The sequence below is a fragment of the Penicillium bovifimosum genome (assembly GCF_028826915.1).
Source record: "Penicillium bovifimosum strain IBT 22155 chromosome Unknown utg000001l_segment0_segment0, whole genome shotgun sequence".
Lineage (NCBI taxonomy): Eukaryota > Fungi > Ascomycota > Eurotiomycetes > Eurotiales > Aspergillaceae > Penicillium > Penicillium bovifimosum.
The window spans coordinates 2,142,180-2,164,202 of NW_026622710.1; the positions used below are offsets into that span (position 1 = coordinate 2,142,180).

The 22,023-nt window shown below is 50.8% G+C and overlaps 9 protein-coding genes across 9 annotated transcripts; 8 read left to right on the forward strand and 1 right to left on the reverse strand.

Moving 5' to 3' along the window:
- Nucleotides 1-422: 422 nt before the first annotated feature.
- N7515_000818 (OSTA/TMEM184 family protein) lies at nt 423-2,247 on the forward strand (the record flags this gene model as incomplete). The annotated part of the gene is made up of 5 exons (XM_056661562.1): nt 423-465; nt 516-1,027; nt 1,083-1,208; nt 1,279-1,428; nt 1,489-2,247. 5 exons carry the CDS (start codon nt 423-425, stop codon nt 2,245-2,247), a joined length of 1,590 nt encoding a protein of 529 aa, XP_056526728.1.
- A 496-nt stretch (nt 2,248-2,743) lies between these two features.
- Nucleotides 2,744-4,260, reverse strand: N7515_000819 (COP9 signalosome complex subunit 6; the record flags this gene model as incomplete). Its single annotated transcript, XM_056661563.1, has 3 exons — nt 2,744-3,225; nt 3,288-3,779; nt 3,846-4,260. The coding sequence occupies 3 exons, from the start codon at nt 4,258-4,260 to the stop codon at nt 2,744-2,746; spliced, it is 1,389 nt and encodes a 462-aa protein (XP_056526729.1).
- Nucleotides 4,261-4,318: 58 nt separating this feature from the next.
- Nucleotides 4,319-6,259, forward strand: N7515_000820 (uncharacterized protein; the record flags this gene model as incomplete). The annotated part of the gene is made up of 1 exon (XM_056661564.1): nt 4,319-6,259. The coding sequence occupies one exon, from the start codon at nt 4,319-4,321 to the stop codon at nt 6,257-6,259; it is 1,941 nt and encodes a 646-aa protein (XP_056526730.1).
- A 347-nt stretch (nt 6,260-6,606) lies between these two features.
- On the forward strand, nt 6,607-7,500 carry N7515_000821 (DNA-directed RNA polymerase III subunit C31; the record flags this gene model as incomplete). Its single annotated transcript, XM_056661565.1, has 3 exons — nt 6,607-6,714; nt 6,828-7,074; nt 7,139-7,500. 3 exons carry the CDS (start codon nt 6,607-6,609, stop codon nt 7,498-7,500), a joined length of 717 nt encoding a protein of 238 aa, XP_056526731.1.
- A 616-nt stretch (nt 7,501-8,116) lies between these two features.
- Nucleotides 8,117-10,219, forward strand: tah18 (NAPDH-dependent diflavin reductase; the record flags this gene model as incomplete). Its single annotated transcript, XM_056661566.1, has 4 exons — nt 8,117-8,278; nt 8,342-8,517; nt 8,568-8,666; nt 8,725-10,219. The coding sequence occupies 4 exons, from the start codon at nt 8,117-8,119 to the stop codon at nt 10,217-10,219; spliced, it is 1,932 nt and encodes a 643-aa protein (XP_056526732.1).
- Nucleotides 10,220-11,803: 1,584 nt separating this feature from the next.
- N7515_000823 (electron transfer flavoprotein subunit beta/FixA family protein) lies at nt 11,804-12,793 on the forward strand (the record flags this gene model as incomplete). Its single annotated transcript, XM_056661567.1, has 3 exons — nt 11,804-11,854; nt 12,013-12,661; nt 12,711-12,793. The coding sequence occupies 3 exons, from the start codon at nt 11,804-11,806 to the stop codon at nt 12,791-12,793; spliced, it is 783 nt and encodes a 260-aa protein (XP_056526733.1).
- A 1,828-nt stretch (nt 12,794-14,621) lies between these two features.
- On the forward strand, nt 14,622-16,820 carry N7515_000824 (uncharacterized protein; the record flags this gene model as incomplete). The annotated part of the gene is made up of 1 exon (XM_056661568.1): nt 14,622-16,820. The coding sequence occupies one exon, from the start codon at nt 14,622-14,624 to the stop codon at nt 16,818-16,820; it is 2,199 nt and encodes a 732-aa protein (XP_056526734.1).
- A 1,279-nt stretch (nt 16,821-18,099) lies between these two features.
- Nucleotides 18,100-18,693, forward strand: N7515_000825 (YbhB/YbcL family Raf kinase inhibitor-like protein; the record flags this gene model as incomplete). Its single annotated transcript, XM_056661569.1, has 1 exon — nt 18,100-18,693. One exon carries the CDS (start codon nt 18,100-18,102, stop codon nt 18,691-18,693), a length of 594 nt encoding a protein of 197 aa, XP_056526735.1.
- Nucleotides 18,694-19,214: 521 nt separating this feature from the next.
- Nucleotides 19,215-20,780, forward strand: N7515_000826 (putative poly(ADP)-ribose polymerase PARP; the record flags this gene model as incomplete). The annotated part of the gene is made up of 3 exons (XM_056661570.1): nt 19,215-19,314; nt 19,570-19,854; nt 19,912-20,780. 3 exons carry the CDS (start codon nt 19,215-19,217, stop codon nt 20,778-20,780), a joined length of 1,254 nt encoding a protein of 417 aa, XP_056526736.1.
- Nucleotides 20,781-22,023: the final 1,243 nt, after the last annotated feature.

A 22,023-nucleotide genomic window follows, 5' to 3' on the forward strand; every position in this document is an offset into this window, starting at 1 on the left:
TTGACAATGTACAATAATTTAGCGCCCTGCACAATGTGCACAAAATATGCCAAATCAAATCTCCATGTATCACGTTGGGCTCCACTTAAGCGCGTACAGGCGGCTCCACGATGTACGAAAGAGCCAAGCAAATCAATGAGACCAAAATAGACCCAAGACAAGCCAAGCCTTCTAAGCAACCGACGATCCCCGTAGAAAATCCAGCAAAAAGAGACTCAAGAACTTACTACACCAAGCCAAGACTCACAAGAGAACGCCAAACTCTTGTCCTTTGAAAATCTGAGCTTAGCTGTTTCTTCATAAGGTCCCAGGCCTTGTTGACTTCTGGTGGCGTTTCCCCTGTCGATCGGGATAAGATAAAGGGGAAATAAACAATCGAAGGATCAGCAGTCCTTTGGCAACTTCACCACCACCCAGCCATCATGGGCTGGCCAGTGTGCAACTCGACCACAGAGGATCAGACGAGTGGGTTTGTCCGTCCCTTCAAAATCAACGCAGTGACTGATCATGACCAGTTCAGGAGATCCCACTCTGGGATGGCGGCATCCCATTTCATACCCTGGCGCTCATGGTGGGCGCCGCATGCGCCATCATCGCCTGCGGTGTCTCGTTGATTCTGATTCTACTTCATGCCACACATTACAGCAAGCCGATCGAGCAACGACAGTGGGTTTCCTTTCCCTTCTCCGATTCCAGTGCATCGAGCATTGCTGACATGGTCTTCCGCCGCAGTATCATTCGCATCCTATTCATGGTCCCCGTATATTCGATCGTCGCATGGTTGAGCATGTACTTCTACCATGACTCCGTCTACTTTGAAGTCATGGGCGACTGCTACGAAGCGTTCTGTATCTCCGCCTTCTTCTCCCTCATGTGCCACTATATCGCCCAGGACCTACACAGCCAGAAGGATTACTTCCGTGGAATCCAGCCGAAGCCATGGCTCTGGCCGTTGAACTGGCTTCAGAAATGCTGTGGTGGTGAGCGCATTTGGCGGACCCCGCGCAGCGGATTGACATGGTTCAATGTAAGAGCATGGAAATAACATGTTGAGGCATTCTGGGGCGCTAACCTTTGCTCAGATCGTCTGGGTTGGGGTTTTCCAATACTGTGTGATGCGCGTCCTTATGACTATCGCTGCGGTTGTCACGCAGAGTTTGGGGGTATACTGCGAAGCGTCGCTCAGTCCTGCATTTGCGCACATCTGGGTATGTCTTAAATCTTCGCCAACTCCGTGGAACGCGATATCCTCTGTCGGTTAACTAATCTCATTGATAGGTTCTTGTTATCGAGTCGGTCTCCGTTACTATCGCCATGTACTGTCTGATTCAGTTCTACCACCAGACCAGCCAAGACATCAAGCAACACCAGCCATTCTTGAAGATCATGTCTATCAAACTCGTCATTTTCCTCTCATTCTGGCAATCGGTAAGAACTATTGTCATTGGATCCCAGAAAAAGATTCAACAACTTACATATCCGTATTAGACACTTATCAGTCTTCTGGTCTCCGAGGGTGCTCTCAAGCAGACCGACAAAATCGCCATGAACGACCTCAAAGTCGGAATCCCCGAGCTGATGATTAACGTTGAAATGGCTATATTCAGCATTCTCCATCTATGGGCCTTTTCGTGGAAGACTTACAGACTCACCGACATGTCAAGTGAAGTAACCGATTTCTATGGGAACGGCAAGTCCGTCTATCAAGGTGGACGATACGGCGTCAGAGCATTAATTGACGCCATGAACCCATTGGATTTATTGAAAGCCATCGGTAGAAGTGCACGATGGCTATTCATCGGACGCAAAAGCCGTCTACTGGATCCCAGTTACCAGCCACAAGAGTCCCTTGGCCTTCAGCCACCCCAAGAAGGCAGCGAGCTCACCCAACACGGAACAGCATACCACGGCGCCGGAGCGGCCGTCTCCAACGGCCGAAAAGCCCGCTACGGAGACACGCCTCAAGAAGAGGCCGATGTGCTTCTCGGTCACGCACAACCGAATCCCGAGGTTGCGCTCATGGCCCCTTCGCCTTATGCTTCGGACTTTGACGATCACATCCACGATCCACCGGGCCGCTTTTACAGTCGAAGCCCGTCGCCCTACGGTGACCTTGATTCCCGCAGTCATGTCAATCTACATCCAGACCCTCCGATCTCTCCATATCCCTCCGATAAGCCTCTCCGTGAGCAGGCTCCCATGCCGCTGCCGGAACTCTATCGCCCTGCACACAGCCGTCAGTCATGATCTATGTCTATTCAATTACGAGTCGGGTATGATCATCTCATACTTGCAGGGCTTATTATGATTATGTGTGTTTCTCTCGTGATTGGGCTGCGACTGTACTGCCCCCTTCTTTTGACCTCACGCTACCCACGAGCAGTTTGTGATTCTTTTGCGATATCTTTCTTTCTCTTTATGTCCTGTTGTTTCGGATATGAATACCCACCCCACGTTATTGTGGCATGTTTCTAGTATTTGTTTTGCTTCTTTTGCCATATCATGTTCCCACTTGTGCAACTCTTCAGCGTTGCTGCAGAATTACATTCTTGTACAGTACCATTAGTGTGAACCTACAACTTCCTCTCTAGTGTCATTTACTGGATTGGGTTAAATGGTTATTCTCATCGATTTCGTAATATCGTTTCAGAGGCCTTATGGGCCTTGTAATAGGAGTCCATGCGCATGATCTGGCAAGCTGCCACTCGCGGGGGTATTTTATGGGCGTAGATGGAGAACATGATTAAATTTGGCCACCGCCACCGGGTTGGCGACGGCCCCCACGTCCAGCCTGGCCATGGAGGCTGATGGGAATCCCAGTCTGCCCCCAGAGCTCCTCGTTGAAGCTTCCCATCGGGTCCTTGCGTACGTTAGCCGCTTGACGCCCGCCCTGAACAATTTCAGATCTGCGTCCCATTTCGCGCATAGCTTTGACATTCTCGCCGAGTTGGCCGAGTAGCGAGATTAACTGCACGTCGTTGTGCTGCGAGATGACTTCGGTGGCGAAGGTGCTTTGCTCTGATGGAGAGAGAATGGATAGGTGCGAGAGTAGGGAGTTGATATTGCGGAGGATTGGGTGTGATAGCTCGGTGAGGGATGTCTCGTCCTTGGGGCTATCTGAGCTGGAATCGGCTTCGGTCAGACTCAAGAGATAGGATTTGATGATAGAGAGGCGCGATTCGAGGATGCGGACGGCATTGAGACGTGTGTGGAGACTCGCAATCACTGTGCAAGTCCGTTAGTTTCGAGAACCGGATAGTGGCTAGATTGAAATCGTGGGAACTTACGCTCTTCTTCCTCCTGTGACAGCTCAACCTCTGCACTCTGCTTGTTTTTGTTTGCCTTGGTCTGCTTAGTCTGCTTGGTCTGCTGCGCGCGCTTGGTCGGCTCTTGTGTCGCATTCAGAGAAGCGGTGCCCGAAGCCTGGACAATGGTATTGATACCAATCATCTCTGATTCTCCTGTCTCCATGGAGTAGGCTAGCTCCCGGAATCTGATGTTCGGCAGCGGCTCCTCGCTGTCGACCTGCATGTCTTTGCTGGCATCGGAAGCTGTCTCGCCCTCGTGGACACTCTCGTAGATAGTCAGAGGAAGCTTGCCACCCTGAGGATTTGGGTTTTCGAGCTGTGAGGTATGGAAGGCGAGATAGACAGCTGATTCATTGTAATGTTGGAGGATCTGTCGGTGGAAGGGGAGTTGATCTTCGGTCGGGCCAGTCGATGGGGCGGTTGACCACCATCCAACAAGATCGAGAGCAGGATTCTTGTGCACATCCTTGACTGTAATATGGTCAGTATGTACTAGCTGGAAGCATACCTAGCTGGGCTTGTAAGGGATTCACGTACACTGCTGGAGGCGCTCTTCAAACCATGCTGCCGGCAATAAGATCTCATCATTCGGGTTAGAAGTGACAGGGCACTCGAATGCATGCTCCAGTGTTATCTCTCGTCCATTCTGCTGGCCTAGGAGACCGCCGATTATTGGTCCGTGCTGCTGTCGGGCGACATGTCGGGTGATTTGATCGGAGATAGTGAGGAGAACAAGCGGATGGAGCTGGATATGGAGACCTGAGTCGGATGACTTTTGAGACACCAGGCACTTTGAGAGGTTCATCTTTGGTTCGTATCCTGGGATGTAGAGGGCTCTCTGGTAGACGGCAGACCAGTAGAACGGATGGGTGAATTGGGGCACGTGTATTCTGTTTGATGTGCATGACTCCGGAGATACGTTATCCCCGCCGCGGGGAGGCCCTGGCTCCATCTCAGCTTCGCGTCTTGCCTCTAACCTATTCTCGAGGAAGATAGTTGAAACCGTCACGATGGTTATCCCTTCGACCTTTGATGCAGTGAAGTCACACCTCTCTCAGGTCCTGGGTGACCCCACCACAGCCTTGGATATCCCGTTGATCGACAAGTTGAAGTTGCAGCTTGTTGAATCGACAGATCGTGTTGTTCCTGCTACGATTTTGTCTCAAATTTCTGCCCTCCTTCCAGTTTTGCGAGAAGACCCTACCCCTATCACTACCCTCGGAATACAAGCCACCGCATACTTCAGCTTCATTGATCTCCAATCCGTCGATCCCCCGATCAACCTTATCGCTGGCTTCAAAGCTCCATCCCCACCGATCAATCTCCTCGCTCTATCATTGCTTGCCAAAGCTGGACAACGTTCTAGTGAAGCTGCCATCGTTGCAGGCGACTCAGACCTGGTAGCTTCGCTGGTGGAGCTATGGCTTTCAACCTCTTCCACCGAAGTCGCGCAAGCTGCACTTGACACAATATGGGCGCTTCTAAAGGTTGATGCCGGCCAACATCTGGAGGCTGGAGAATCTGTGAATGGTGATACAAGTCATGGGGGACCAGGCCTTATGTGGAGGAGGGTATTCACGGACGAGAAGGTCTACGGTCTGCTGTTCGGGCTATGTAGCCTTCAGCCCAATGCGCTTGGTGACCTTTCCAAGCGCGAAAGAACTCTCGCACAGGGCAGATTGATGGCACTTCTAGTCAAGGCCGGGGAGATACGCTGGGACATCATTTCAACGGCACAGATCCCGGAGATCGAGACCAAATACCAGAGCAGCAGTCTCCTGCATTTCGCAACTTGTCAGATGGTTGAAGTCAGCGACATCTTGATGCATATGACGCTGGTCAACTTTTTGCGCGAATTACTGGAAATTGATGGGCCGGGCCTTGTTGCTCGAAGTTGTGTGCAGTCCACTTCGACTTTCTCGTCCCTTGCCCTTGACTTCCTCGTCTCACACCAGTTACATCATAAAGTTCTGAGCTATTATCTCGATGAGTCCGCGCTCGATGCAGTCGATCTCGTATACTTATCCGGTCCAGTCATGGCCTATGTGGCTCGGTACGCCGAGATGTATCCCAATCACTTACTACAGAACCCCGTTACTCTACTCGACGGGATTATCTCCCGCATTAACAGATCTCTCGCTATTCAGAGCACGCAGTGGGCACATGGAGAAGCCCCCACGGGTCATTTGGCTATTCTTGCTTCACTTCCACGAGTGCTCCTCGTGGCAGCGGGCAAGCATGGTGCCAATCCTGCCCTCGCTATTCCGACTAACCCTCCAAACAACGAGGCTCTGGATGTTTTGGCGAAAATCTTCCACGGACCTCGGCGGACTAGTGCCTCTATGGTTTTGAACACATCTGGCCAAACCCCAACTGACTGGGACCGCGAAGCGGCCGCAGCGCGCGTCCTCTACTTCTCTTACCTCAACCAACACCCCACATTCTGGGACAACGTTGTGGCGGCTGCAGATGTCCTGGTGATGAAGGATACTGCCTTGTCGGCAATCAACTTTATGAAGGCTATCACTACAGCAAACTGGACCTCATTGCCTCCAGCCCCTGCTAACTCTGATTCATCCCGGTTCCAACTGCCCTCTGAAGATGATCTTGGTCGACTATCCCCGGCTGCTAGTGGCACTTTCCCCACCTCAGGAGCATGGGCAGTTCTTACTCCACCTGCACTGACCACCCTTCTCCCATATCTCTTCAAGCCGCCCCTCTCCTACGCAGACTTCGTCGGGGGTGGTGCTGGTGATGCTCAGAGTGTTGTTTGGAAAGTTGCGACTGCCAAACATGACGTTCTTGTAGCACTGCATTCTCGGCTGGAAGGAACCGGTAGTGAAGTGGAAGGATTCGAGGACATCATGCAAACTTTACAACAGCGTGTTAATGAGGGTCCCTGGGGCCCTGTGCGATCTGCCGGGGCACAGGTCACGACTATGACGTCGTAATGAAATGAGAACATGGATAACGTAGCCAATTGTTTGCATACCTAGATCCTCCCTTACGGTTGGGTCTACAAAATATCAGGTTCAATATCATTCAATGAACAAGTGTATCTACAGCAGTAACGATCTGCGTTCGTTAACTTAGCATACAGACGGGGAGGCATTTCTGCCAGCGCTAGTGCTGCTTCGAGTGGGCGGTGGAGAACTGTATTTTTCGGAGTCGAGATCACCTTGTCCGCAGGTGTAATAGCGATGATTCATGCCTACACATAGGAAACTCATTGACTACAAGGATGCTATATCCCTATCGGTAACCCATTGATATATTTAGTCTGAGGATTACGATCATCATGTCACGTCGTGGTGCACCAAAGGGCAGGAAGCCCCCCGGCACAGAATTCACATGGGACGCCGACCCTGGCGGAGAGCCAGACACAGCTCCAACGCCTATGTTCCCTGTATGTTTGCTTCTTGGCCCCTGAGGATCTTCCTCTTTCAGATCTTCCTCTTTTACTTCACCAATCTCACTATGGAGAACGCTATTGTAATCAAAGCTAACCCGCCTTTCAAGAAATACACTGTTCCTTTGGCTCGGAAATTGAACCCTGCAGAGCAGTCACAGGTCGACTACTACCGACATCTACGTGAGGGCTTCCACGAGGGCCCCTATTATTCTGTCCTCGATGCCTCCTCTACCAGCGCCAAGAAAGGCAGTGTCGCGCGCGTCAACTTCGATCCGTTCCACGGCATGCCAACTTACTCTGGACGCTATCAAAAGAAACGGCGCACTATCCCTAAGATCGCCGGACGCTCGTATGGTGAGTTGACAAACAGTTGGCTGCATTTACCGGAAAGTGACTAACCTCTCATGTCTGTCTCTAGTCCTGAAATTCTTCCCCCGCGAGCTATGGCCAACCATTCAGCCTAACTTCCGACCCGATGAAAATGCCTACCAGGTCTCAGCCACCGGGATGAAGCGCGGGTTTGAAGATGAGGAAGATGAGGGTAGACCTGCGAAAGACACGTCTCTTGATGACGAGGAAGGAGAAGAGGGTGACGAAAAGTCCGATGAAACCCCACTGTTTGATGAGGAGGATGAGCAGGATGATGAACTTGTGGATGATGACTTCTCCGAGGACGATGATGAAATGGGCGGCGATTACAATGCTGAGCAGTACTTCGATGATGGAGAAGATGATATGGGCGACGACGATGCTGGCGGCGGCGGCGATGATGACTTCTAAACGGCATATAACGATACCCATATATTCTTTCAATTCGCGTCATAACGGCCCTCCGGCAGTCTGGATTTTATCGCAATGGAGTTCGTTGCATGCATGAAAGGCCATCGTGTATCATTCACTGTACTCTGTGACAGTCTGTGTAGACAAACCTTCAGAGTATGCTTGGGCCTTGCTCGGGGATACCTCTTCCTACCTACAGATGAACTCTACATATACGTCCACATAACCACCGGGCAGTTAGCCCAGTAGGTACACTCAGTAATGCGTCCCGAAAGCTTTATCTGCGTACGGAGTACATGTCGACTACTAGAGATGTTCCGCTGCTAGGATGCGCCATGTCTTTGATTCCCCGTCTAGATCAACCAAGGTACATGCTGATTCTTCAAAGCAACACAATTTGAAGCAGTGATCTCAATTCTTGACCTATACACTTAGCACATACGCAGTACTGCGTACTGTGTACACAGTACGGAGTAGATGGCAATCTGATAGACTCGGCCCCACCTGAGGATGACGTCAGCCCGATTTGTGCCCTAGGCCCGCGGGCGGTAGAGGGGCAGTCGCGCGCAAATATGTCCGAGCATGCTTTTGGTATTGCGATGAGTCAAAACACAGAATGACCGACAACCAAGTTCTACAGCCCATAGCAAGGAGATCTATTCTCATTCTGTATGGGTCTGAGACAGGCAATGCACAGGAAGTGGCTGAAGAATTAGGCGCCTTGACGGAGCGACTACATTTCGCGACGCATGTATTCGAGTTGAACCAATGCAAACCAGTATGTATTGCCCTCTCCAACCTTTGATTCTTTGGGTCTACTTACTCACTCATGACTTCGTAGGAAGACCTTTTCTCTTATACACTCACAATATTCGTGACGTCAACTACCGGACAAGGCGATTTCACGGCGAATGCGCGGTCGTTCTGGAAATCGCTCTTACTGAAGAAGCTCCCCGCTACATACTTGAAGGGGATAAATTTTGCTTGCTTCGGGCTAGGTGATAGCTCGTACCCCAAGTACGGACGCTACTATACTATTGCGACCTCCAATGGCTGATCAATGGCAGGTTCAATTGGGCGATACGCAAACTCCAAAAGCGACTACTACAACTAGGCGCAAACGAAATCTATCCCACAGGCGAAGCAGACCAGCAACACCCAGAAGGGTAAGTGGCTTCCTTCTCTCTCAGTGGTCCACGGCTTACATGACTTGGAACAAACCAGACTTGAGGGATGCTTTTTACCCTGGATGACGGATTTCCGAAAGCAACTGCTGGACAGGCACCCTCTCCCTGCTGGCCAGCATCCAATTCCGAGTGATGTGCAGCTTCCACCGAAGTGGATTTTGCAACTGAAGGACGAAAACGATCCCGTCACAATACCGCAGGCTACCGTCGCGAATGACCATCAAGCTCTCACAGATGAATATCCGGGGCTGCACCATCTGGACCATGATTATCGTCCTATTCCACATACACTCTCAGCGACATTGGCCGAAAATAGGCGTGTGACTCCGCAAAATCACTGGCAAGATGTACGCCGAATCACCCTGACCGTCCCGGACTCTGTCTCATACGTCCCTGGAGACATGATCGCCATCACACCGAAAAGCTCGTCGGCTGATGTCCAAACCCTTATTGACCTGATGAATTGGAACGATCAAGCAGATCGACCAATTTCTCTTGTTCCGACAGGGGATATTCCATCCCCACCACCTATTCCTGGCCTCGACTCATATCCGAACCTAACTCTCCGCGCCCTCTTGATAGATTATCTCGATGTCAAAGGGATACCCCGCAGGTCCTTTTTTTCCGCAATTGCACACTACACAAACGACGAGATGCATAAAGACCGGTTACTGGAATTCACAAATCCCGAGTATCTAGATGAGCTATGGGACTATACAACGCGCCCTCGACGCAGCATACTCGAGGTCCTGCATGAATTTGACACTGTCAAAATCCCATGGCAGCACGCTATCTCTGTTCTCCCCGTCATGCGCGCCCGCCAGTTCAGCATTGCCAGCGGTGGAAGCCGCAAGAAAACCGCAGACGGAAAGACACAATTCGAACTACTCATTGCCATTGTGAAGTACCAAACGGTCATCAAGAGAATCCGCGAAGGAGTCTGTACTAAATACCTCTCTATCCTACGGCCGGGCAGTACCCTGAAAGTCCAGCTCCAGCCAGGCGGCCTCAACTCATCAATCCAGCAACTCACCGCAGCAACCGTGCTCATCGGACCAGGCACTGGAATCGCACCACTGCGCTCCATGCTGTGGGAGAAGGCGGCACTCGTGCAGGCTTTCCGCGAACAAAACCCCGGTGTGAACCCTCCAGTTGGCCCAACAATTCTCCTGTACGGCGGTCGAAACCGAGAATCTGATTTCTTCTTCGAAGAGGAGTGGACGGAGCTCAGCAAGCTTATTCCAATGCAGGTCCTTGCTGCTTTCTCGCGTGACCAACCGAACAAGATCTACGTGCAAGATGTTGTACGCGAGAACTTCCCACTCTTCTTCCGTCTGTTGCATGATATGCAAGGATCGGTTTATATTTGTGGTTCCTCTGGACGCATGCCCCAGGCTGTGCGTGAAGCCCTCATCGAGGCCTTCCAGCATGGAGGAGCTCCTGTGCCAGGGCAGCCTTTCACCCGTTCCCAGGCTGAAGCGTACCTTGTCGATATGGAGAAGATTGGGCGCTACAAACAAGAGACTTGGTGATATGGATACCATATGGAGATACATGATGTTCTTAACATGTAGTCTTGTGGTTGATAGTACTATGTACAATACAATATTCAAACTTGTCTATAAGTGTTCTCGAGCTCTAAGGAAAACCGAAAGTCCAAGTCCAATTCGTTGGTCATGGCATTCATGTTCGCATGTCCGTAGCGGGTCGTTTGTGTAGCCAATTTTGCTTGTCCTTACAATAACAAGGCGGTTTGGCCGAGTGGTCTAAGGCGATTGACTAGAAATCAATTCTCTTCGGAGGCGCATGTTCGAATCATGCAGCCGTCGTTTCTTTTTGTTTGCTCTCCTCGTTTCGTGGGCTTACCTCGACTAAGCAACAAGAGGAAAGGCTATATGAACTTTGTCTTTTTTTTGGCAATGGCTAGGGAGCGACTGGCGACTCGAGTAAATATTCCGCTTGCACCTATCTTCTGAGGTTCCCTAGCACATCAGCACTCAGCAGTGTCGTCTCCGAACTCCGAAGGACCCCACTTGAAGGACTTACGAGGAAAAGGTGTTAGTCTAAAGCCTGCTTTTTCAATAATTGCAATGTACGGCCAAGCTGCCCATCAGAATATGCATGGTTCTATCTTCTACTTCTTGCAAGGAACAGTCGACTATCACGATATGTAAGTCACAAGTGGGAGGGTTAACCTCGGCAGGTTCGGTGGTATCGCTACGGCCGAGTTTTGCGGCCATCTTGCAGCTCAACTTGGATCATCTCATCAACTCCTCGACGGGACTCACGGGAGTTCGTGACATCGCACATTTTATTTGCTCGTTTCTATAGGTTTGCTTGCTGTTGGCATGGTTATTACTGTGATGCTACTGTCTGAATTGCCATTTTCTCATTTTGTCGTACCCCATCGAAACATTGTCTATGTGCAAAATATATACTTTACCATAAGGCATGTTGCGCATTGGCGATCTCAACGATCTATGGAAATATGCCCGTGTCTTGTCTGAACACGCAGTCCACTCGAAACCCCAGAGACTCTGGAAGACTGGTACCTAGGTATGCCCGTAGCCTACCCAGGTGTCTAAATAGCAGATCGTATACGTTCAACTGTATTACATGCTGTGTTGGTATGGAGGTAGTCAACAATGCTATGTAGTATGTGGGGGTTCCAAGGCTCGACGGGAGTAGAGGAAGAGATCATAGCACAGCGAAATTAGCATTAGTTGATCTACTCCGACAGCTCACTGCTTCCATAGCTCTTCGCGCATGAGCGCATTCGGTTGGGTCTGTGAGCGGCCGCCTGCATCTCGTCTTATCGAAAAGCTTCGGTGGAGGCTGCTAGGAAGGTAACGCCACTGTGAATACTTGGGGACATGCGATACCCACCATACTGTGTACTACAAACCGTAGGGAAATTGAAGGTTCCGGCTTCAAGCGCTTGTTGCCTGAATGGCCGCAAAACGCCCGGCCAGTAGTGCGAGGGAGGTTAAACTCGGGCCGCGTCGGCGTTTCCAGTTTCTTGGCACTCCGTCACCGCACGCCTTTCCCTCTCTTCGTGCCTTCAACCTTCTTGACACCAACTCAGGAATTGGCAGATACTTGACCATTAATACACAATGAGCGGCCTACGGATATTAGTGCCCATCAAGCGGGTGATTGACTACGCGGTAAGTTGACCCATCCCATCTATGCCACCGTTCGGGTGAAGCTCCGAGTGTCCGACACTCGGCGCTGTGTATCTCAAGACAATGCAGTCAACCCAATCCCACACCACTCACTTTGGCATTGATCGAACGAACTGACATTCATCCTCGGCCCTCATTAGATCAAGCCCCGTATCAACAAAGCCCAGACCGGCGTCGAAACTGCCGGTGTCAAGCACTCCCTGAACCCATTCGACGAGCTCTCAATCGAAGAGGCCGTCCGCCTGCGCGAACGCAAGGGCCCCATTAAGGTCGAAGATATCCTCGCACTCTCCGCCGGTGGCCCGAAAGCCCCCGATGTTTTACGTACCGCCATGGCCATGGGCGCTGACCGTGCCTTCCACATCGACGTCCCGGACAAGGGTGACGGCGGCCCGGAGCCGCTGACTGTCGCCAAGATGCTGCAGGCCGTCGTCAAGGAGCAAAATATCAACCTCGTCCTTCTGGGTAAGCAGGCCATTGACGGCGACCAGGGCCAGACTGGTCAGATGCTCGCTGGTCTGCTTGGGTGGCCCCAGGCTACACAGGCTAGCAAGGTTGAGATTAAGGACGAGGCTGGTACCGTTGAGGTTACCCACGAGGTCGATGGCGGCGTTGAGACTCTTCGCGCTAAGCTGCCTATGGTTATCACTACGGATCTGCGTTTGAATGAGCCCCGCTACGCTAGCTTGCCCAACATCATGAAGGCCAAGAAGAAGCCCCTTGAGAAGAAGACTCTGGCCGATCTCGGTGTTGAGGATGTACGGCGGTTGAAGACCGTGCGGGTTATTGGTATGTGGTTTTGCCTTTTGGTACATGGAATTGAGCTAACGTGTTGCAGAACCCCCGCCACGAAAGGGTGGTGGCAAGGTCGAGGATGTCGATGGCCTTGTCTCCAAGCTTAAGGAGCTTGGTGCGCTGTAAATGCGCTGAGATTGTTCTTGATTGCACTGCGTTTGTATACCATCGCCTTTTGAAATGTTGATTCACTACACTTGGATTCGTCTTGCGCTTTTCCGCGGATTATCCGATGGCCATGCTCTGTGGCGAGGCATGTGCTGTTGTTGAATGCTAGATCTTCACATAAATGAAAACATCTTATAGATCCAAGTTCTTGACTGCGTGCAAGTACGCATCTTTCAATAGTTCGCGGGAGGCCACACTACTGCGATATCCTGCCCGGATCCCAATCCGCCACAGGGGCGCTCGAGTGGCTATATCCCGTCTACGTGTATGGTAGGCAGTGTGTAATCAATGGCCAGCTCACTCTTCTGATCCAGCATTTCTCTACTGAGCCTTGACCAATCGGAATTTCACAGTGCCCGATACATTTCAGCCCGAGGCAAGACCTCCTTCTTTGCCAGCCAGAGTGCCCAACTCTGCCCGATTGGCTATCATGAAATACTCCGAGAGCCTCATACCTTAAATGGCTGGGAAAGTTTATTGTCCACGGGCAGGGACCACTTAGCCCTAAAGCTGGAGGTTGGCTAGATTGAGTTCAGCCTTGGAATCAGTAGACGAGTAGGTACAAATTCCTCCATCGGCTATTAACATAGGGAAGAATGCGCTTATAAAGTCAATTTGCAGCTGCATAGCGGAGAACACTTCGGCAATCCACTAGTCAGAGTATGTATGCGTTGGCAATATTACAGCTGACGATGGCGTATGCATTATAATCTTACAATATTGCAAGGTAGGTAGAGCGACGAATGTGCACAACCTTCCATTGCAGTAGTTATTGTGGGTAAGTGTGTTCGATCAGCTCAGTCTTGGGCTCTTGGCTGCACTGGTATCCACTGATATCCACTGAGGCTTGGAGATGAAGCCTCCAGATCGATGGAGTTGAATCACGTTTCAAGTTGTGAATACAATTATTTAGCCCTAGGGCTTTTAGGCAGATTCAAGACCTCGGGACTTGCCTCTTTAGGCGGAATTTATGCTGACTCACGATATCTCAGACATTTTTAATTGAATTTTTTTCGAAGTGGGGATCTGATCTATGACAATGTGATTATCTGGACTGGTCATCTCTGAGAGCTTTGGATCTCGAACTTGAATTCATTGGGCTCCGTACAGTCCAAGCAATAATGGTCATAGCAGCTGATCTTTGCATCTGTTGAAATGAATACAAACAATGCAAAGGAAAAACAAAAAGGAAAAAAAGAAAAATCAATGTATGATGACATTGCTCGATGAACCATGGATCTTCCAAGGCGATTTAGGTCCAACCTTTTGTTCTGGCCCTCCGCCACTCGGCCTGGGGGAACTTATACTTCGTGCACTTCCGTCTGACCCCGATTCAATTGCTACCTTTTCTATTTGAAATCAAAGATTGATTCTTGATTCTTGACGCCCTCCCTGGATCCCTTATTTCATCCGTTATACTCTGTTCGATCCTTCTATTCTATATTGACCACCTGAAGAAGGTCGTCCCTACCCACACATAGCTGAAATCGGTGATCCAAGCGGAAGCCTAAGCATTCCTCCCCGCATTCCTCAGTGGCGAATGCACATCGCACCGGATTCCTACAACATCCCTTCTATGCAGGGAACATTCTGCATCGCATCAGGAATCTGCCAGGATCCATGCGCGCCGTTCGCAGCGCTGCCGTGTTTCAGATCCTAGTGGCCCGTGTATAGATCGTGCGCCTTGATCGGCTTCTCGCTACGCGGAGCGCCTCTCGATTCCTGTCACTTCTATACCCTATACATAATCGCATTATAGCCTCCTCCTGTCTGGAACCCACCCAACATGTCTCCAAACCGGTGGGAGAAGACGAAAAGCATATCGAAGAAGGGCTTCGATAAAGCATGGAACACCGTCGATAAGCTTGGCGGCCCTGTCAACCGCCTATCGCATAAGCTGGGCTCCGAGGCGTTTTGGCCCATGACAATCGATAAGGAAGCCGACAAAGCCGCACGCATTCTGCGCAGCTTCTGCAAGGATGGTTTCTACGCGCCAGATGAATCCACCGGGACTGACGAGAATGGCAAAATCAATCGCCCGAAGGGCAAGCAGCGCGTTATCAAAAAGATCCCAGCACAAGTACTCAAAAACGCCAAGGGAATTGCCATCTTCACGACAATGCGCACAGGTCTATGGGTGAGTGGCTCTGGTGGTAGTGGCGTGTTGCTTGGTCGCCTCCCCGTCACCGGTGAGTGGAGCCCGCCATCTGGGATTATGCTACATACAGCCGGCATAGGCTTCCTCGCCGGTGTGGACATCTACGACTGCGTGGTCGTCATCAACACGTTTGAGGCGCTGCAAGCTTTCAAAAAACTCCGCTGCACGCTCGGCGGCGAGGTCAGCGCAGCCGCGGGTCCTGTTGGCATGGGTGGCGTCCTCGAGTCCGAAGTGCACAAGCGCCAGGCCCCGATCTGGACATATATGAAGAGCAGAGGGCTGTACGCGGGTGTGGCGATCGACGGCACGGTCATCATCGAGAGAACAGATGAGAATGAGCGCTTTTACGGCGAGCGGATATCAGTAGACGAAATTCTTGCTGGCAAAGTCCGGCACCCGCCACCCGAGCTCGAAACCCTAATGCAAACGCTCAAGGCTGCACAGGGCGACTCAGACGCCGACGAAAGCCTCATTCCGCCTCCTGGCGAAACGCCCGGTGACATGGCGTTCACAGAAGAAGGGAATGCTTTCGGCGTGCCGGCCGTTGACGATCCTGATCCATATGGAGTGAAAGCGCTGGAGGCGGAGGGGCTCTTTATACGCGAGGCGGGTACCAAGGTGAGGCCAAGCCTTGAGGCCTTTGAATTTCGACCCAACATTAGCAGCCCTATCTATAGCACTTTCTCCCGGCGCAGCATGGATAGTTCGCCGCGCAATAGCTGGCGTGCAAGTGTGCAAAGTACGAAGAGTCATACGAGTGTTGATCGTGGCACACAGACTGATGACGCTCCGGTAACGGCGCCAACATCAGTGAGTCGTGCGTCTTCTCGCAGCGCGAAGGAGTCGTCTGCAAGTGGGCCATCGATGAGTACCTGGGACGAAGTTGGGGATTCTGCTCACTGGGATACAATTGCGATCCACGGCGAGGAAGACCAGGTCAAGGTCCGGCAATTAGAGGGCGAAGAGGCGGAGGATAGAAGAGCGAAAGCGCGTGCCTGCGAGGATACACATGAGGACCCCGAGCTCGAGGACGACGACGAGGACTTCGAGGTCCACGAGGTTACCAATGCCATGGTCACACCAAAGAGTGTGCCAGGCTCACCCACCAAGGCTGAGCACCAGACGAACGATCGCGACAGTAAGCGCATGTCACCGAACTTCACTCGGGCTCGTTTGGTCACTATCCCGGCCCGCACCCCGCCCGCTCTTCCCCCACGACACCCACATCACGTCTGGGGTTCTGGCTCGAGCCACGAGTCGCCCTCGCCTACAGCTCCCTCGCAGTCCAGCCGCACAACCTCGCCAACGGACGTTACGGAGACGGCGGAGAATCTCGAACATATGGATGAGATGCCTAAAGTGCTTCAGCCACCAAACAAGGCCAAGAGCACACCTGATATTCCCGATAAGGGCGAGGGCGAAGAATACCTTGATACGCAATCCGAACCTCCGACCGAGAAGGACGAGTTCCTCTCTGCTGATGGCGGGTCAGACGTCGAGGATAACACCATTACTTCTGAAGATCAAACTGCCGCCGAACCGGAGAGTAAGACGGAGAAGCAAAAGGAGCCCAAAACTGAACCCGAGCAACCTCCCCGACTTGAGAAGAGCGCTGATGCTCCTCAGCTTGCAGCTAATGTTGAGGATACCCCGGAGGTCGAAGAGACTCTCGACAATCTCGAACCAAAACTTGATTCAGGCGACCAACCAGAGGCACAGAAATCAAGCATCTCGTACGCAAACGTTCTTGCTGACCGCGGAGAAGACGAAGAGAGTCCTCGTGGCAGCAAAGTCGATACCACCATGCCCCAAGCTCGGGCTGAGTGAATATACCTTCTGGTCAAATCTTGCTTTGCCGCGCCGTCGCTACTTCAAACTCATATTTCTCGTTATCTTTTCCTCCTATATACCCCTTGTCATCATCTCTATCCCATGCCTGTTTAATTCATTTCAAAGTCCTGGAATTATCCAGCTCCACCACTATCTATCCCTCCTCATCTCCCACCTCCAAAAAGGAGTTTGTTTTCTGGTTTACCATCATCGAAGTTAGCGCCTATGCATTTTAGTGAATGGGGTGGTTTGGTTTTTTTCTGGAATAGGCTGGGTTGTTAGGGAGTCTCTGGATTTTTCACTCTCTATGGAGCTGTCGCTTGACTTGCATTATCTCCTACTTATGAAAAGCACAATTACCAGTTGGCTGTTTCTGACCAGCTGGCTGTTTCTTGCCAGTTGACTGCTCACCAGTTGGCTGCTTCTACGGATATTCTGGACCGCGAGTCAATACTATCACATATCCGTCCGAGTTATGCTGGATTCACTATGCACTTTAATGCTGCCTCTGTAGGAAAGACAGATATGGATTTTGTACTTTAACATAGCCTCGAGGGAACTCGAAATATGAGTTGGATCTAATCACGATCCCTGCTACGCCGCACGCACAACGACAATCGGGTCAATCGGGCTACATCAAGAGAACACAGCATATTCCCAGCAACGGACTGTCTTGATTTCGCTAGGGAGTATACTGCTGTCCTCATTGACCCTGAGATCTGCTCCAACCCACACACCTTCGATCCAGAGAGATGGCTATGCGCATCTGCAAAGGGCCAACAATTAGAAAATACATGGTAAACTTATCCAAGGGAAGTCGGTGCAGGGAGACACAGATATTTGGAGTCTGGAAGGGTGGATAGAAATGACCGAGTCACCTTTTCGTAACCTGGGAACCTATTACGTGCTATATTGCGGACACCCCTGGACAGCGTTGAACGCCCTAGAGTAAGGAATTGAATATGGTGTCCAGCTATACAACCCCATAGGTCCCAACATAGTGAATGACTGCGTAATACGCAGTGCGTATAGAGCAGTGGACCACTGTGCCTTATCGCAAAGAGAATACGCGAAATTGCTTTTCTAGGGCCGCTGGTATGGCTATCTCCGTGCTAACTCCGGGATAAAGCTTGTGCAACCTTAAATTGGTCCAACGTTCTTTCCTGCACTGAACCTCGGAACAATTGGAAAGAACGTCGCGTCTAAGAGAATACCGCGTCTGACAGCCCAATTCCCGTCTACAACTCCCCAGCAACCAGTCCAGCAGCCTCCCAACATGGCTCCAATCAAGCACTTCCACGCGGGCCAGTCTCTCATCGAGAACGACAAGTCCAAGATCCTCGGCCTGACCATTGGCAAGCATGAAAACCTGCAACCGGGAACATATATTCCTCGCGGGGGTAAGAAACCAATATATCCAGCAGCCATTGAATTCTCAACTAACGCAGAACAACAAAAATCCACAGAGGCCCAAGACTTCCCGAAGATCTTCTTCTCTGGCGCAGACCCCGCCAGAACCTACATGGTCGTGTGTCTGGACATCGACGCGCCTTTCGCGGCTTTCAACTTTCTGAGCCCTATCCTGCACTGGATGCAGTCCGACGTCAAGGTCACCAGCGACGGTGTGCTGAAGTATGACGCGCCCTTTATCGCAGACTACATCGGCCCTGGTCCGCCTCCTGTAGGCGCGCCCCATCGGTACCTGTTCTTCCTCTATGAACAGCCCGCGGGCTTTGACCTCACTGCTCATGCTCCGGCGGACGGCCAGAAGATGGCCCGTATGAGTCGCATGCGGTACGATTTCGAATCTTGGGCGGAGATGGTCAAACTTGGCCCTCTTGTGGCTTTCAATTATTTCACCTGCAATTAGTTCGTTTTCATCTACGTGGTATTTCTCCAAATCGCAGTTTCGCGGCCCGATCAAAACTCGGATATGGGGGATGTGGCGTCTCTCGCTGCTGTTAGTTCGGTCAAGGACCCAATAGCTCCTGCTTTGCTTCTCTAATCAATAGGTTCCATGTCAGCCCTCTGCTTTCTAACCTGCTGTAGTCTCCAGGGAGATATATGACGATCAGCTCGCCATCCTCCATTGGGGATTTTCATAAGTTCACCGGGTAGTGTTTACGAAGGAGCTCTCCGATCAGGCTTCACGTCAAAGAAGAAGTTGCGGTGCCTGAAAGCGGGCTTTTGATAATGTATTTGTCGATGTTTGCCGGAGAAAGCCATCTATGATGCATTAGCGTCATCCACAAATGGCTTATAAAGTGCAATCAGCGTCCCCCACAACGATGTTTCTGATTCGATTCCATATCCACCACTACCATCATCTCTTCATCTGCCCAGAAGAGTGTTTTGTTGAGCCTTCCGACCTTCGTTGAGTGGTAGAACAAGATGGCGTCGACGGCCACCGAAACCCCTACCGAAAAGCTGACCGAGAGTATGAAGGGACTAGTCATCAGTGCTAGTGGTACGATCCCTGGATACCGACATGGTATGTATCTGCTTGAGCGTTAGAAAAGCCAATAAGGATTATGCTGGATCAAGGGCCTGATTGATGACTTCCTTGATTCCTCTAGATCGAATTAAGAAGATAGTCGAAGAATGCGGTGCGAAGTTCACCACAACGAATCTTGACCAGTGTACTCATCTGGTGACAACACCACACAATTTCAAGAGAAGGTTGAAGAAGAGTCAGTTGCACCAAGTCTCCCCATAGGAATCAGCTGACCGGAGAATCGATCTCCAGTCACAGAGGCTGGTAAACAAGAAGATTGCAAGATCGTGAGCATCGATTGGCTGCTCCAAAGTAAGGAGAAGCATGCACCAGTGAGTGTGGAGGAGTATTTGATTACATCACGCAAGAAACTTGAGGACAGTCTTGAGAAGAAACCTGAGGTCAAGCTTGAGAAGAAGCGTGCACGAGAAGTCTCACCTGCGGGCGAGGACTCTGGTCCTTCAAAGAAGCAGAAAGAGCAACATCCCCCATCCCAATATTTGATCGACTTAGTTGATGAGGGATGCCCAGAGCCGCGTCAGTAATATGGCTGTAATCTTTCGAGAACCTTAACTCACAACTTGTCTATGATAGGTGATGCACTTTCCGTTTGGCAGGACGCCAAAGGAGTGGTATGGGATGCCACATTGGTCAATAACGACGCAAACGGAGGAAATGTGGATGTGCTGCGCATCCAACTACTTATGTGTCAAGAGCCACAGCGCTTCCATACCTGGGCCTTCAAATACAGGGCCTTCGAATACAAGGTTGGACTCATTCTATCGTCCAAAGAGCCAATTGAAACTTCTAGAAGCTTGGCCACAGCCAAAAAAGTGTTTGGGACAAAGTTCGAGAAATTCAGTGGCCTCGCATGGGAGGATCGACATGCCCTTCCCCTTGAGGATAAATGGATTTTCGTGGAGACTCATCAGCGCCATCACGGAGATCAGATCCCCACAACCCAGGTAACCACATTGAAACCTGGTGTTGACAGGGTTTTGGGCCTTATCCTCACTTCAAGTATCATAGAAAACCACTACAATAATCTCGCCAGCGAGATATGTGGCACAGCTCAGCTTGATGTGCAGAAGAAATCATATGTGATTGGGGTTGCGATTTTGGGCAGACTGACGACGCTGGCCGGTGGCACCAAGGCCGATAATGCCAGCTTGTGCAAAGAGCGATTGTTAAGGGCCTACAATACCGTGATTCCGTCGGGATATAATATGATCACCATGGAATCAGCCGAGAGCATGCTCAAGTCCCACGATCTTCTAAGCAAGATGCACAATGCACGGCGTATCTGGAGAAGCGCCCCATCGTCTCCATTGGCTTTGAGTCACATATCTCAAGTGATGAGTCTGGCAGAAATGGACCCAGGTATGCGTGCTCTGTGTATCCTTGTCGCCGTATCTTCCAAACTGCTTCCTAGAGTACCGAAGCACGAGATTGACCCTACTTGATAGTGGATCGAGAATCGACAGAGTTTGCGAAGCTCTGCGAGTATATCGAGAAGTCTTCCTCAACAAATCACCCATATCAGTTCCAGGCAAGCTGAATTCAAGCCCTTGAATACAAACCGTGAATTCTAACTCTCCCTTTTGACTAGCGGGTCATCGCCGTGTTCCGTCTCGAACGTCCAGGGGAGGCAAAGTCCTTTGCCAAGTGGGCAAAGAAATATAGTTCCAAGATCGGGGACCGGCGACTTCTGTGGCACGGCTCGCCAACTCGTAATTTTAGCAGTATTCTGAGAGTAGGTCTACACAACATCCCCGTCACGAGGGGAATTTACTTCGCTGAGATGTCTACCAAATCGGCGGGATATTGCGACGATCAAGCAGGAGAAGCTCTACTGTTGCTGTGTGAGGTTGAGCTGGGCAAGTCAAGTTCCTTGAGTACTGAGTACAGGGGCGGCAGCTATTATACGACTTGGCGGGACGCTGGTGATATTCACCCGGGTCTTAAGGGTACCCGGGTGCCAGATTTCAACACAAAAGCATCAGCGGCTTCGTCACTTTACCACAGTGAGTTTGTCGTGCACGACCCAGCACAGATTCGTCACAGGTACTTGTTTCACGTTGAGTTGAAAGAGAAGGTGTGAAGTTTGGTGATTACAGTATGGTGTGATGGAGCCTAGAGAAGGTGGCAAGCTCTGACGGGTTGACTTGGTGTTTGACTGATTTGATGAGTTGTGACTTGTTTGTTCATTGTCTTGAGAGATTTGACGAAATTGTGTATTTGTGTTGGTTATCATCGGTCCCGTTACTGTTGTTACATGTCTTGGAATAGTATGGCTTTCTGCTTTCTCATGAAGAGCCCATTTGACTCGAGTCTTGGCACTCTCCCCGCCTTCCTCGACTCTCCGTCTCTTCTTCCACTTCAAACACCATGATCACACTTTGGATAATTTTGGCAGCAACTGCTACGGCACAGTACTTTCCACCTATCCCCAAGGGGCTGAAGGTGATAGAGTCGAAACATCATGAAGGAGTAAAGATTTCATACAAAGAGGTGCGATTGTCATCCTGAATTATTCGCTGGATAATCAGCCCATCCTGATCAAATTCACAGCCTGAGATCTGTGAGACAACGCCAGGGGTGAGATCTTATTCAGGCTACGTCCACTTGCCCCCTGGCTCTTTAGATGACGTGAATGTCAAGCAAGACTACCCGATCAACACTTTCTTCTGGTTCTTCGAGTCTCGC